The 15,668-nt window shown below is 46.0% G+C and overlaps 1 protein-coding gene across 1 annotated transcript in view; it reads left to right on the top strand.

The window, feature by feature from the left end:
• Positions 1–1,390: 1,390 nt before the first annotated feature.
• The window catches only part of myo18b (myosin XVIIIB), a 53,785-nt gene continuing 39,507 nt past the window's right edge, over positions 1,391–15,668 (top strand). Inside the window, exons 1-9 of the mRNA XM_080848174.1 lie at positions 1,391–1,582; positions 5,770–5,922; positions 8,374–8,514; positions 10,092–10,607; positions 11,015–11,078; positions 12,846–12,958; positions 13,270–13,437; positions 14,589–14,799; positions 15,561–15,668. The exon at positions 15,561–15,668 is cut by the window's right edge and continues 35 nt beyond it. Of these exons, the coding sequence (XP_080704300.1) occupies positions 5,884–5,922; positions 8,374–8,514; positions 10,092–10,607; positions 11,015–11,078; positions 12,846–12,958; positions 13,270–13,437; positions 14,589–14,799; positions 15,561–15,668 (1,360 nt within the window). The 5' untranslated portion in view covers positions 1,391–1,582; positions 5,770–5,883. The remainder of the gene's footprint in view (positions 1,583–5,769; positions 5,923–8,373; positions 8,515–10,091; positions 10,608–11,014; positions 11,079–12,845; positions 12,959–13,269; positions 13,438–14,588; positions 14,800–15,560) is intronic.

Genomic DNA, 15,668 nt, shown 5'->3' with positions numbered 1-15,668 from the left:
TATGACTGACTTACGTCAGACCTTAAGAGATGTTATTTTTGACACAGCATTTATTAACTTTTTCCATGTTTTTCTGGAATTGTTTTATGCTGAGAACACTGGGGGCGGTGAGGTGGGGGATATACATTGTCAATGTTTACTTTTTGATGACAACCTTTCAAAGGTGGTCTGTGTTTGTGAGTGTGTGTGTGTTTGTTTGTTGTTTTTTCCCCTCAGAAGTATCTTTCGTCTTTCATGTCCGTCTATCTGTGCTCACTTTGCCTCTCATTGATGCCCTGTAGTTTTTTTTCTCTCTTTAGTCTCCCTCTCTCCTTCTCTCTCCCTCCCTCCCTCCCTTCCTCCCTCTCATCTTTCAGGTCTCTATATCTGTCCCCTCCCTCTAGTGTGATGCGTATGTGTGTGTGGCTCCTCCTACATACAGTTGGGTCTGTCAATCAAAGCCCGGCGGCGGCCATGATGGGGCCACCACGAGCTGCTCTCCTGTTCTCTCTTCTGCCCGTGTTGCCTTGGGAGAGAGCGAACAGCACAGTGTGTGTGGGTGTATTTGGGAGAGGAGTGTTGGATGTATGTGGTCTGTGTGTGTGTGTGTGTGTGTGTATGTGTGTGTGTGTGTGTGTGTGTGTGTGTGTGTGTGTGTGTGTGTGTGTGTGTGTGTGTGTGTGTGTGTGTGTGTGTGTATGTTTGTGTGTGTGGTGAGTCATATTCAACATGATGGCGATTAGTGGATCAACTTAAGTCCTCAGTGTTAGCAGATCCTAAAAGGTGTAACTCATTGTCCCTGCTTGTTACACTTAGTGGTGTAGTCCAGGGTATACGCAGGTATACGGAGTATACCCACTTATTTTTCAGTCAGCATTGCGTACACCCACTTCTCAAAACAGGGCGTTTATCATGTGCTGTATGGGCTGCTTAAAAAAATTAGAAAAGAGTATCCCCACTTCTCCAGGGACCACTACACCACCGTCGTTTGGCTCCATTCATTTAATTCCTCCCTGTCACTCCCTTTTCTTTCTCTTAACTTTTAAACTACCGCTACCCCCTGATCGTCTCCTGAGTGTGTATGCCATCCTTCCATTCTGCTCTTAGGTCCTGCAGGATCCTTTTCGAGTCGTTCTTGGCCTCTTGTTTTCCCCACCATTGGCTCTTGTGTGTCCCGTATCCCAAAGCAGTTCCCAAACAGGGTAGTATCCCCTCCACCTTCCCCTGACGTGGGTATTTATAGCTGGGTCTTGTGTTAACTCAGCTGCCTTGCTTATCTGTGTGTGTGTGTGTGTGTGTGTGTGTGTGTGTGTGTGTGTGTGTGTGTGTGTGTGTGTGTGTGTGTGTGTGTGTGTGTGTGTGTGTGTGTGTGTGTGTGTGTGTGTGAGAGAGAGAGAGAGTGAGTGAGTGTGTGTGTTTGTGAGAGCCTGCATGGCTGTCTGTGTCACTCTATTTCTGACTAGTGCCGTTGCCTTCTCAGTGTGTGTCTGAGACAGTGGAGCTGTGTGCCGTGTTGTTGGCCCCACTGGTTAACTGGAATCTAACAGAAAGTGCAAGCTGAAGGTGGAATTACTTCACCACTTAGAAGTTAAGCCATTTCAAGGTAGGTTTTGCCACCATCGTTTTTTGGGAACGCTATGTTGAGCCAGAGAGTTAGTGTTAACGTGATCTTATCGTGAGAGAGAAAGGCAGCTCGTATAAATAGCCTCTTGACCACTGTGGGTGTCTGTGCCCTGCCTCATAGCCCTCTGCTAAACAGACCTACATACAGACACATTTCATCAAGCGTGAGGAAGTTCTTGGTTTGACATTGACCGACATGTTCGGAGGGGAAGCAGAGCTGAAGGTTTGCCTGTGCCTCGGCCCGTGCGGGCGCTGACACCACGCGAAATCTGAGCACCAATGCATCAGATGGCGTTCAGCTCCTGTTCGTTTGTTTTGTTGTTCACACGTAGAGATCTGACAGACAAGACTCGTCGCTGAGTTTTAGAAGGGCTCTGCAGACATACAGTACATCCACTAGCAGGAATCAACACTTGGAATAGTTCTACCATTGACAGGATAAGGACACATTAATCACTGTACTCAGCACTGTGCTGTGTGTGTTAATCATTCCTCTGTCAGGAACCACTAAGACATCCTTAGCACATGTATGTACACACACACACACACACACACACACACACACAGCAGTTGCACCCCCAGTCAAGACGATTCAAGGAAACTGTTTCATGAGCGCACACACACACTCTTTCGGAGAGCCAGTCGGGTGAGATGACATGTACTTCTGAAAATATCACTCTGGCTCAGATCAGTCACCATCATCATTTCTGCCCAGACTCCTCGAGCTGTGGCTACTGCTTGGGACTCGTTTATCTATCACTATGAGTGTATGTGAAAGTGTGTGTTTGTGTGTGTGTGTGTGTGTGTGTATTCCACTGAGACCTTCAGGCACACCTGTGATGGAGTTATGTTTGCAGCATTGACATCCTTCCAATCAGTGGTGTGGGTGATGCATGTGCGTGATGTATAGAGAGTGAGCCAGTGGCGGCTGGTGGTTTTTAAAGTGAGGGAGGAAGGACTGCGCGCTTGGTTGCCATTGGCCCATTTGTACTGTTGGTGGCATAAGTATGTGAGACTCAAGTTGTTTCAGGGTGTTTTGGTGAACTACATCACAAAATAGCCGGGAGGGATAATTTTGTGAATAAAATTGATAAATTCACCAGTGGCAGCATTGTACTTTGAAAGCTGGTGGGCAGCATGTCTTTGATGGACTAGTCCAGGCCAGAAGGAAAGGATGCAAAGCCAATTAGTCAAATCAGGACTACTCTTGATTTGTAAAACTAAATAAAAGATTCTGTGCCAATCATTGGGCCTATTTTTTCCACTCAATGACTGAAGCTATTGGTTGTAATTTGTCTGATTATTTTCAGCTACAATTGTTTTAAGAAGAATGAAGACACAAGACCATAATTGATGCCATTTCAAATGCATCATGCTCTGAATCATTCACTTACATCCTTTTTCTCAAGTATTATTGGCTAGAAAAACGGCGTTCCTGAATTGTACCGTGGTCATCAACATAGCGCAAGATGACAGACAGCTGAGAATGACAGCTAATGTCTGTGGTGTCGTCAATTTGCCAGGAAAAGAAGTGTGCCCTGTTAAGTTCCTTTTCTAGCTCTGTTTCAATCGAATGGTGAATGGCTGCAATTAGATCGTTCTGGATTGTTTTTGACATGCCTGTGAGAAGACGGTTGAGCTTTCCAGATGTTCTGCCAGAACACGGTCATACTTCGCTATCACCTCCGCAAGTTCCCTGTAATTGCCCTTGTTGTCAGAATTTCCCCCTTCGTCATGCCAGACGTCAGACAACTCTAGCATGCCTTGGTAAGCCGTTGCATCTAACAGACGTTTTACCACCTCCCTATTGCCACGCACTTTAGCGTTGTGCTGTTGAATTTGCAGCCGCACACCCTCATCCACTAACCGCTCTATAGGCATGGTGCCGCCTAGCAATGAAAGGCGGATAGCAGCACCAACGTGGTCTTGACATTTGTCGTGGCGCTTGGTTGCCCTGTCAATATTTTTTATATCAGTAAATCCATGAAAAGACCACGTTGGAGAGTTGACATTCATTAGTAAACAGGGCCAGCAATATAACCGATTGTTGGTAATGCTACCAGTCACCCATGAGTAGCCTACCTAGCAAACCATGTAGCACTCACGACACTGACTCTGCGTTGCTTTTGGTGATTTCAATCTTTGGAATTGGTCTACCTGTTGCTTTAATGGCCAACTTGTCATTGTAACTCACCCCATGGAATGGTTTCTGTAATAAAACATGAACAATGTCCTCGGTTTCCATAGTTTACTTTATTTGCTAATTTGCTAATGTGTTCTCATTATTAAAATGATCAGATATTCTTGCTTAACTGTGTCTCTTAGACTGAGCAGATTATCTTTCGTAGCCTAGATTTGAGGGGATAACCCCACCCACCATATCCAGGGCCTCTGCTTATTGGTTCATAGCGCAGACGTGACTCCAGCCTATTCGTTAATAGATTTTAGCGCTATCCAGACCCCTAAACTAGTCACACCCTCTCAGAGGAGGATCGTCCTCCTCTCTGCCATTGAAGTCAACGCATTCCACGAGCCGCCAGCGCAGGCAGAGAAATGAATGGGAGTCAATGGAGGGTAGAGGGAGGAAGGTCCTCCGGCAGTAATTTTCGATAGCGATAGGGGGTGCTAATGTCATCTTTACCCAGGGAAACTAACATTACATATACAAAGGTATTAAAGTAGTCCTATTTAAGGGTTTTAATTAATCACAGTAGTCTGGGCAAAGTACACTTTTTATTCTCAAAATGTTAAGGAGGATCTTCCTCCCTCTCCTCAATGGAGAAGCCTCCACTGGAGTGAGCCCTCTTGTCAGAATGACCTCATCATACTAAAAGCCTTCTGCAGCTTTTGATTCACCAACATAAGGCGTTAGTCACTAAGGGTTCACACGAGATTAAAAAACACTCATGAAGTGGCACACCGTCTGTGTGGGTTGGTGTGTGTGTGTGTAAATTGTGTTGTGTATGTGTGGATTTATGTACACGTGTGTGTAAGTCTTGTTGTGCCTGTGTGGATTTGTGTACATGTGTGAAAGGTGTGTTGTGTCTGTATGGATTTGTGTACATGTATGTAAGGTGTGTTGTGTCTGTTTGGATTTTTGTATGGGTGTAAGGTGTGTTGTTGTCCATGTTTGTTGGTGTAAAGCTGTAATGGTGCTTTCTTAGGTGCATGGGTGTATACGTCTGTGTGTGTGTGTGTGTGTGTGTGTGTGTGTGTGTGTGTGTGTGTGTGTGTGTGTGTTGGGTGGGTTTCTTTGTGTAAACCTCTTGTGTTTCCTTGAGAAGCCGGTGTGTGTGAGTGTATTGTACATATATACTGCATGTGTTGTCAGTTCTAGTTTGTGTACACTTGGGATAGTATTTCCTTGGGTGTATTTTATACATGAGTGTGTGTTTGTGAGTATAAATGTGTTTGTGTATTGTCCATGTAAATGATTGCAATCAATACGAGTGTGTGTTTATATGTAAGGCGTGCTGTTGTCCATGCCTGTGCAAACCATGTTTCCTTGAGGAGCAGCTGTGCCTCGAATCACATGACCCCCCTCCTCACACACACACCCCCACACCCCCACACCACCTGTACCTCTCATGATGCCTTACACACGTGAGCCGCCCACTCGGCTGTCCGAGGCTGGGCCCTTGTGAGCTTGTTCATCAGGTGCTCACCATCTGTCACCACGGCAGCACACACCAGCATGGGCTCAGTAGACCATGGAGTCTGCAGATGGCAGTTTGGTGATCAGGTTTTTAAGGTCTGGAGTAGAAGTTCAATAACTGGATTATCTAAATGGAACGGGTCAAATCTACAGGGAAAAATAGGATGTATAATTTTTAAATATGACTGATATGGTAAAACCATGTTCTACACCTTTAAAAACCTTGGCTCCCTATAGAAATAAGAGATAGCTGCTGGAGTGGATCTGTCTGATCTGCTACAGAGAGGGGTCTGCACCTAATCAAGGCCACATTCATTACAGAGCCTAAACCATGAGTGTGACTTTAGGTACTTAAATAATCACTATTAATGTGCTTTTTGTCTGTGAATTCACTGTATTCATATGAATATTGAGTGCTTATCATGATGTTACCACCTCTTTCTTTCACTCTCTTTCTCCCCTTCACTCTGTCTCTCTCTTCTTCCCTCATTCTCTCTATCTCTCATCACCAGGTCCACTGTGTCACTGTTTCTGTTTGTTGTTCGGCGTCTTCTTCACCTCCACACATCTGGCTGACCTCTCTTTTCACCTGACCTTTCACCCCCCTCCCTCCACAGTCGGTTGCCATGGCACTATCCTCACGCTTAAAACTATGGGAAGAAAAGGGAGGTCCTGAGCATTGTGATGCAGGGCTGGGTGTCTGAGCACAGCCCTGCTTAGCTTTATGCACTGCCTGGGTGCTAGGTTAACTGTGCAACCTGCTCTGCCCTATGCTCACTGTGGGCTTCGCTAACTGTGTACAATACTGTCTGTGTGCTGGACTAACTGTGTACTGTGTGCTATGCTAATGATGTGCTGTGCCTGTGCTAACATTGTGTAATGCGCCCTGTGTGCTATGTTAACTCTCCATTAACTCATTTTGTGCAATTATGCATGCATGCTAAATGTCCATTATCCTAAGTGCCTTCTGTGTCACAACTGCACATATCTCTGCTCTCATCAGAGTGACATTGTCTGATAATGGAGTGGTTTCCATCAAAGCATTCAGTGTTAACATGTATCGATTGAGCAAATGGTGTTCCGCTATTGTGAAGAGTCATATTTCACTCTGAGCAGTAGTTCAGTGTAGTTTTTATTGCAGACATAAACTCTCTCATTGCCTGTTTAAACCTTTCATTAAGCTTTCAATTCTATCCCACACATTGTAAATAACATATTTATTACATCTATTCCATAAATAAGATGGGGTATTTGAAATGTTTCAACTGGGCGATTAAATCAAAGTTCAGTAAAGAATTGGTTTTCAAGCCACTTACAAGCTGATATCATTCCACTTGGCAGCAATGATACTGCTGTCCTATCTTTACAGAGATTACAAATAAGTCCATGTCCATGGTATCTTTGATGCAGGTTTTCCCACACTAATATCACAATGTATGTGTTGACAGGAAAGTGCACTGACTCTCTCCCGTCTTGCTCTCAGCAAGCTGTTAGCCATTAGCGATTTATCAACTTCTTGAAACTTTATACTGAGCACCAGCTAGGCCACAGGACATTTTAAGGCAACCAAACCACAAAATGCTGCCCAATAGCAGGCACAACGGAAAGCAGGTCAAAGTAGTGTGGTAGCCGTTCTGTTTGTTCGGTTTATGACAGTCTGCTTCTGATGTCATCATCAGTTAGGATATACCCAGATCAACGTTGCAATCTTTCAAGGCTGACTTGCCGTGAGAATCAGTGAAAATGACCAAAACAAGTGTTTTTTTGTTGTTGTTTGTTTTTTTCATTGATGATTTTTTTCCCTACATGCTAGCCTGGGACAGGACATAAAAGCCTGTGTCTGATGCAAAAAGCACGGACAGTTGGCAATCCTACCACGCTGAAGGCCCCTCCACATAAAATAAGGGTGGGGTTGAAGTGCTGCTTGTGCTCTGCAGGCCCTTCTAGTGAGAGACAGTAGCCAGGCATTACAGCCTTTCTTTGCGGTACCACTGTAGCTATTCTGACCTGCAGGTGTAGAGTTTCCTCTTGTCCAGGCCAGCAATTTACACCCAAATAACTGGGTCAGTTTAATTTAGACGATACCCGTTTAGTGTTGTCTCCACAAAATTGTGCCAAGCTTTTTGCAGTGCAATGCTGTTCCTGTAGCTATAGGTTAATCTTTTGTTAACACTAGAGATATCAGTGTTGAGCATTCCTGTGTGAGACGGTCATGTCTGACTTCTGTTGTTTGTTGTGTTTGAGCTGGTGACACGACTCACGACTCACCTGAGGTGTGCTTTGAGTTCACTGCCAACACACACAAACGGTCTGAGGAGGAAGTTCTTGGCGAGCAAACACGGATGCTTGAACACACAACCGAACAATTTGAAATGTTTACACAAAAAACATTTGTTGTTTGCCGATTTTGAACCCACCACCTCTGATTAAGCTCATCGGGATTATCCCTAAATAGCAGCACAGTCTGCAGCGACTCCAGGCCAGATCTGAGTCAGATCAGGTGTGTCAGGGCCTTTTCCAGACGGGACACTCTTCACTCCCAATCTGTCACAGAGTGAAATCTGTTTTGTTATCACACTGGGTGCTGCGGTTATGGCACCTCCTCCCGAATGTGCAAACAGTGTAGTGTAGGTGGGTAGGGAGAGGTAGGGACAGGGTGTGGGGGCTAGTTTGGAAAAGACCCTGAGGGTCCATGCAGGCATGTGTCAAAGAGGGGACTAAGGGTGATTGGCCTTCTGTCCTTTTCCTGAAGCGCCCTCTTCATGAGCCAAAGTGCTCCCCTCCCCCCTTTTTCCCAGAGTGTGTCTGTCCTTCAGAATGTTCTAGCATGGCCTGAAGTCCACCTTGTGTAACCATAGCCCTGGTGTGTGTGCCTGTATGTGCTTATGTGTGTACGTACAAACGGAATGTACATGCTTATGAGAGTGCATGTTTATATTCTGTTTCTGAATGCATATCTTAGTGTGTGTGGAAATGACCAGTGCTAGTTCTGTGTGTGTGTGTGTGTGTATGTGTGTGCATTACGTTTCTGTGTCTGTGTGTGTGCATGTCCATATTTGTTGCGCATGTGGGTCTATGTGTGTGAGTTGTGACATTGCTTCCCTGTGCCCGTTTAGATCAAGGAGAAGAACGAGCCTGCGCCGGCCCAGCTCCCCCCTCCACCCTCAGTGGTCCCGGGAGGCTTCCTGAAGCAGCTGGTGAGAGAGACTGAGAAGGAGAACAAGCAGAAAGAGCCAGAAAACAAAGAGGAGAGGACGGTGAGACTAAGCTTCCTCTCTCCTAATCACCACACTACATCAAGCAGATAGTGTGACTACATTCAGAGAAACGCAGAGTTTCGGGGGAAAGGAGCAGTACTTTGTTTTTTTTGTTTTGTTTTTTTTAGTTACAAAGGTTCTTGACTTCTAGAGTGGTGTTATTTTAAAAGCCCAGTGAGAAGTGGGTATATAAACATTCCCATGCCTTCTCTCCCAAAACATAAACAAATACAACCCAACTTGAACACAGCAAAGTAAAAAAATCCAAACAAGATGCATAGAATGCCTGGGAGTATCAAGATCTGCTCTCTTAAGCAATTCTATAGGATGAGATGGTAGCTTAAGGTCTAGACCCTTTTTTGTTGTTTTTCACCAGCGGAAAACATACCATATCTTCCAATTATAAATTACATGGTTCTCAATGACACGTTGTTGAATATATGAGCACTAGATTTTCATTCTACGTAGTAGTCCAGAAACATCCAGAAATGCATCAATCTGAGGGGGGAAATTGTTGAATTCTTTGGACAGTACATAAAATGTCATAATTTATTAGTTTGTGTGTTCACCACACAATAAACTGGTCTGTTTGTGTGTTCGACACACATTAAACTGGTCTGTTTCAGAGTCAGCAGATACACACGAGGCCCTTTCTAGCCATTACCCGATAGCATTATGTCTTCAGTTTGGCATCAATAGATCGGTGTTATACATTGTTGAGATAGATTGTTGAGATAGAAAGATGTCCTTCGAAAGGTGACACAGGTTCATTCCCTGATGCTGAAATGTTTGGTTGTTCATTAGCTAAGATGTGACCAGACCTTCCACTTAATAATATTGCATCAGTCCCCAAGGCCTGCGCACTACTCTTTCACTGACTGAAATAAAGTACTTTAATGATGAACAATCCACCCAAAGGTGACACAGGCCCAGTGGGTGGGGTATTAGGGCAGGCTTTTCATTTTCATGGTTTAAGACGAAACACGGTAACAGTTACTATTCCATAGAGACGAGAAAGAGGTCTGTGAGGAGGATGAGGTCTGGTCTTAGGGACAAGAGAGAGGTCTGTGAGGAGGATGAGGTCTGGTCTTATGGACGAGACCGAGGTCTGTGAGGGGGATGAGGTCTGGTCTTAGGGACAAGAGGGAGGTCTGTGAGGGGGATGAGGTCTGGTCTTAGGGATAAGAGAGAGGTCTCTGAGGGGGATGAGGTCTGGTCTTTCAGTAATTAAGAGGAAGAGTTGACCAAAAGAATGACAAAGCTATAGATACGGGAGGAGTGTTCTTTGCCAATTCAGTGCAATTTAATTTTGTATAGCCTCATTTTCAATTGAAATTGTCTCAAGGGACTTTACAGAACCAGAGGTCTGAAGCCCCCAGAGCAAGCTCCCGGGCCACAGCAGATCTTGGTCTGTTATTGATTAAGTAATTTACTCACATGATGGGATCTGGTGTTTCATTAAGATGAAGTACTGTTGAGGTGACCAAGCCTTAGTGACACGGGATGAGTTGTGATTAAGCGCCCGAGATGGGATGTCTGGTTCTTCCGCTGATGTCACCTGTTTCTCCCATGTGCAGCAGCCCAGCAAGCTGAGCGACAAGCTGGTCCAGCAGTTCCTGACGCCGGACGAGACGCCACCCATCCTGGAGGCCGAGATGGCTCTCCGCGCCGAGCAGTTCTTCAACGGGGAAAACAGTCGCAACACATCTCCGCTCATATCCGAGAAGAACACCTTGTCGCCCCGGACGATGTTGTCGCCAGCCACGTCCAAACCCACGTCGCCCGAAACCACCTCGCCGAAGCCAGGAGCCACGCCGGGGTCAGGGAAGTGCTCGGACTCAGAGAAGAAACAAACACCAGAGCCGGCCAAACAACAGCGGGAGGAGAAAAAGCAGAGGGCAGAGGAGAAGAAAGCGGAGGTAAAACAGAGAGAGGAACAACAACAGAAGAAACAAAGAGAGGAACAAAAGCAGAAGACAGAGGAGAAAGAGAAAGAGGAGAAGAAAGTAGGGATGAAGGATGAGAGAAAGGAACCAGAGGGACGGCAAGCAGGTAGCATCGGCACAGAGGAGCCCAAGGAACTAGAACCGCCGGTGGGTAGCCGACTTCACACTCATGGGCTTCATGTTAAAATGTTATTGGAGATTGGAACATGTTATAGCGTGATGGAAATAGAGTTCACTACGTGGTAAATGGTTTTAATTTTAGTTTTGTTTCTAAGTCTCTTAATCCTTAAAGTGTGTATGAACAAGTATCATAAAAGACCAGTGATGATAAGAGCAGTTATTAAATCAGGCAAGATAAGACACAAATGGAGAGTGCCAAGCAAAGCAGCCTTTCAAATGCATAGAATGAATGAGTGAATGAGTGAATGAATGAATGAATGAATGAATGAATGAATGAATGAATGAATGAATGAAGAGGGCGTGCAGAGACCATGAGCTGTATCTTCATATGTTTTCTCTCTCTATTGTTGCCTTCCCTTCTTTCCTTTCTGCAGCAGAGAGATGTGTGGTATGAGGCTGGGACTGTGTGGCTAGCCAGGAAAGACGGCTTTGCACTTGGTGAGACACACACATACACACACACACACACGCACGCACGCACACACACACACACATACACACACACACAGCCCAGAAATAAATGTAGTCTTTGGGACTCATGTTTCTTTGCCTTAATGGCTGATTTTAAAATAGTTTGGTTTTATTGAGTTTTTCTTCACACCTCTGCCTGTATGCTTGAAGCAGAGCTCCCTGGCATTGGTATACTAACTGTGGTATGCTAACTGCAGTATGTTAACTGCTGCTGTTGTGAAGAGTGTGTGTGAGGTGTCGTCTGAAAGCTAGGACAACTGTGCAAAAGTGTTGGGTTACGTGTTATTTATAGTCTCCTGCTAGGAGAGGGCTGTGCTCCTGGTCAGGGCTCACTTTATTTTAAGGGGATTTCCCTGAGGTCTGTGTTTTCATACACAACCAACTCTCTTCCCCCAATCTGCCACTGCCACACGCACACTTACACAGATATACACAGACACGGATACTTGTATGCATTCACACACACACACACACACACATACACACACACACACACACACAGATAACATCTGGCCGTCAGAAGTAAAGCCCATTAGGCAGTAATAGTGTGGAGTTATCCCTGTGTGTGAGCCTCGGTGCTCTGCGCTTACGTGTCAAAAGTTAATCCCTGGTTACTGGAAAATCCCACTAATCGTATTGTGTGCCCGTCCTGTGGGTGCACTGCAGTGTGTTATCAGATCTAGCAGGATTCCGAGGGGTCAGGGAACCGTTAGAGAGGATGCCCTGTCTGGGCCTGCTGGAGCAACTCACTAGATGACAGCTGTCTTCGAAACAAATCTTCCTGTGGCCGACTCATAAGCCTGCTTATATTTATATGCATATGGAAGCATTTCCAGGAAGGAATGAGAATTTTTATTTTATTATGCGGGTATAAGCAATTTCTGGATGAAACATTAAGTCGCCTAATGGATTCACTCTGGTCTGCTCACTCAGCATGCTGTGAGATCTTATGGTCTCCCCCTGAGCTTGTCATGTTTGGACCTTTCCTTCTGTAGGTTAGACTGACTATGCTGCCCCAGAACTTTAAGAGGTCATTCTGTCTGTGCTGGGTGAGAGACACATGGCGCTCTCCTGGACTAGAGCTGAATGATGAGCTTAATGACTACTTCCTGTTCCTGTACTACTCTCATTGTCATTGGTGTAGAGGTACAGTATTTGGTAGAGTGTAGATAGAGTAGACTTGGGCTTCCAGTGGGGAGAGAGACCTTAGGTGAACCTGTCATACCCCCACCCTCCCCCCCATTGTGTACTTTTGACTGGTAGACCCTCCCGAGGCTGCAGCCTGGCCCACACACTAGAAACAGGGTGCCCACTCCGACAGGGTTAATTGACCCACACAGTGATTTGATATCATTGACATGATGTACAAATGCCCATGTCGCCCAGACCTAAATCCACCACTGCTCATTGTGACTCATCACTGACTTACCTGAGATAGGCTGTCAAATACACACACACACACACACACACACACACACACACACACACACACACACACACACACACACACACACAAACACACACACACACACAAAGACACTTTCAGGACTTTCAAGACACACATACAAACACACCTGTGCACTGAAACAGATAGACACCCACACAGGCTTGTTGTCAGACTGTTTACCATGTTGAGTTTGTGACCTTTGCAATGCTGAAATGATACTGGTGTTGTGTATGTGCTTGTCAGTTAAGCTTTTGACCTTTTGGCTTGTGACCTCTGGGCTGCCATAGCAACACATCTGAAGCCCGATGAGGGAACACCAGAGCTTCCTGACGGGAAAGAGAGGGTGCGGCTGGTGACGGACGGCACAGTTCACGACGTCGCACAGTACGACATAGAGAAGGTTAGCTCTCTGGAACTCACACACACACACACACACACACACACACACACTAACACACGCACACACATATACATACAACCACAACACACATACACACTCACACATGTACACAAACATACACAATCTCACACAAAACACACACACACAAACACACTCTCACACACACACACACTCACACTTAGACTCTCTCTCACTCACACACTCACATGAGCTTTATACATACACTCATATACTCTCACTCACTTACATACAAACGCTCACACACACACCCCATCATCCTATCATCTACAACTCTCACCCCTCCTTCCCAGTTGAACCCGGCAGAGCAGGACTTGTGTGAAGACTTGAGTGAGCTGCAGAGTGTAAACGAGTGTGGGGTTCTCCACACGCTGACCAGCCGAGCCAAGGCCCAACTACCCCTCACCCGCGCCGGACCCAACCTGCTGACCCTCTGGCCTCCAGTACCACCACCAGGCAAGGTAAAGGTCACATACACACACACACACACCACTGTCATTATCACACACACCACCCACCCATCAACACACACGACTGCCCCCTGCTGCCAAGAACACAAAAAGCAAACCAAAAAAACACAAAAGCTGCTCTGCAACAAAAAAGCAGTGTATCACCATTTTGGTGACCACGTACAAACAAAAGTTTGTTTATTTCCCACCTCATTATACGTACTGAGAATCATCCAGACTTTTTCCATAGAGACACTCAGTAACTGAATTAAAACCACACACACTCACACACACACACACACACACACACACACACACACACACACACACACACACACACACACACATACACACACACACACGAGTGTGTCTTTGTCTGTCTGAGCACCCAGTCAGATGACCAGCAGACTGATCCTCACTGTACTCCACAATCCAGGCTGCGCCTCCTCAGACAGCAGGGCGACATAGACCACTGTGTGGTGCTTACACTACCGCAGTCAGTGTGTTGTGTGTGGTGTTGTTAGTCACACAGGCGCCCTAATAACTTCTGTCTGTGTTAAGGACCAACTTCTCATTGTTTTAGTGAGTTATGTAACTTATTAGATTATCACACACACACACACACACACACTCACACCCACCCACCCACACACACACACACACACACCCACATAGAAACAGAAATAAATTGTTTCTCTCATTTATCCACATGACTGTATAATGTGCACACACTATCGTGCAATTTGTCGTACTTTCTATTTCACACACATACATGTCCCTTGTCACAAACACATCATTTCTCACTGCGTTTGTAGATCCATTATGGTGTGTATATAGATGCTGGTGTGAACATGTGTGTGTTTGTGCAGTGTGTATTAGTCTGTGTGTGTGTGTCTATTTTGGGGGGCCTGTATACGATGTATACCACTGATGATGGTGACTGATGATGGTGTATATGTGAACATGTGCGTGTGTGTGCTGTTGCTGAGAGCACATGTGTGTGTGTGTGTGTGTGTGTGTGTGTGTTTGTGTGTGGATGAGAAACATAGCAGTGATGCTGATGTGTGTGTGTGTGTGTGTGTGTGTGTGTGTGTGTGTGTGTGTGTGTGTGTGTGTGTGTGTGTGAGTGTGTCTTTATAAATGTGTGTGTGTGTGTGTTGCAGAGTCACCGTGCGCGGCGCTGGGATGGTGTGTGGGATGCCCCTGGCCCGCTGAAGGCGCAGGTGCGGCAGGTGTACGTGTCCATGCTGGGCACACGGAAGGACCAGAGCGTGGTGCCGATGGGCCGCAGTGGCACGGGCAAGACCACCGCATGCCAGTCCTTCTGCCAGGAGCTGCTCAAGCAGGCAGGCACCGCTGGAGACAGCCTGACACGTGAGACACACACACACACACACACACACACACACACACACACGTGCTCTCAGCAATAGCACTGCTATCTTAACTTTCACTCTTATAGGTTTCCCCACTCGCCAGCGTTACTTTCTCTAGTACTTCACAAACAGACACACACACACACACACACGTCTAAACACACACTCACACACACTTACACACTCACTCTTACATGCAGAGAGTGAAGCTATAACAGCTTATTTAAAATGAGTTGGCATCAGCGTTGGAGAAGTAGTTCATTATGTTTTTGAGCCTTCAGCATGTTTGGGTTTAGCTTATTACAACAAAACAAACACACACACACACACCACATACACACACACACACACACACACACACACACACACACACACACACACACACACACACACTCTTCACTCTAGTGTTTGTGCAGTCCCAGCACACTAGGAGTTTGTCATCAGATCCCTGTACAGCATGTGTGATGAGCAGCCTAAGGCCAGTGCAGGGGGTCTGCTGAGGAGAGGAGGAGAGCACTAGTGCTGGGACAGTGGGGGGAACGCAACAGAGGGTGTGTCGCGCCCCAGGTCTGTGTATGTTCATGCTGAGTCAATGTGTGTTTACAGACTCTATCTGTGTGTGTTTGTGTGTGTATGGGTATTTGTGTGTATCTGTGTGTGTGTGTGTGTGTGTGTGTGTGTGTGTGTGTGTGTGTGTGTGTGTGTGTGTGTGTGTGTATCTGTATGTGTATCTGTATGTGTATGCATGTGTGTGTCTAGCGGAGAGGCTACAGGCTGTATTTACAGTGCTACGCTCCTTTGGCTGTGTGAGCTCCCCACACAGTGATGCCTCGTCCCGCTTTGCCATGGTGCTCTCTCTGGACTTCA

The sequence above is a fragment of the Sprattus sprattus genome (assembly GCF_963457725.1).
Source record: "Sprattus sprattus genome assembly, chromosome: 11".
Classification (NCBI taxonomy): Eukaryota; Metazoa; Chordata; class Actinopteri; order Clupeiformes; family Clupeidae; genus Sprattus; species Sprattus sprattus.
The sequence above is the reverse complement of the archived record's forward strand: the minus strand, read 5'-3'. Positions and strand labels throughout refer to the sequence as shown.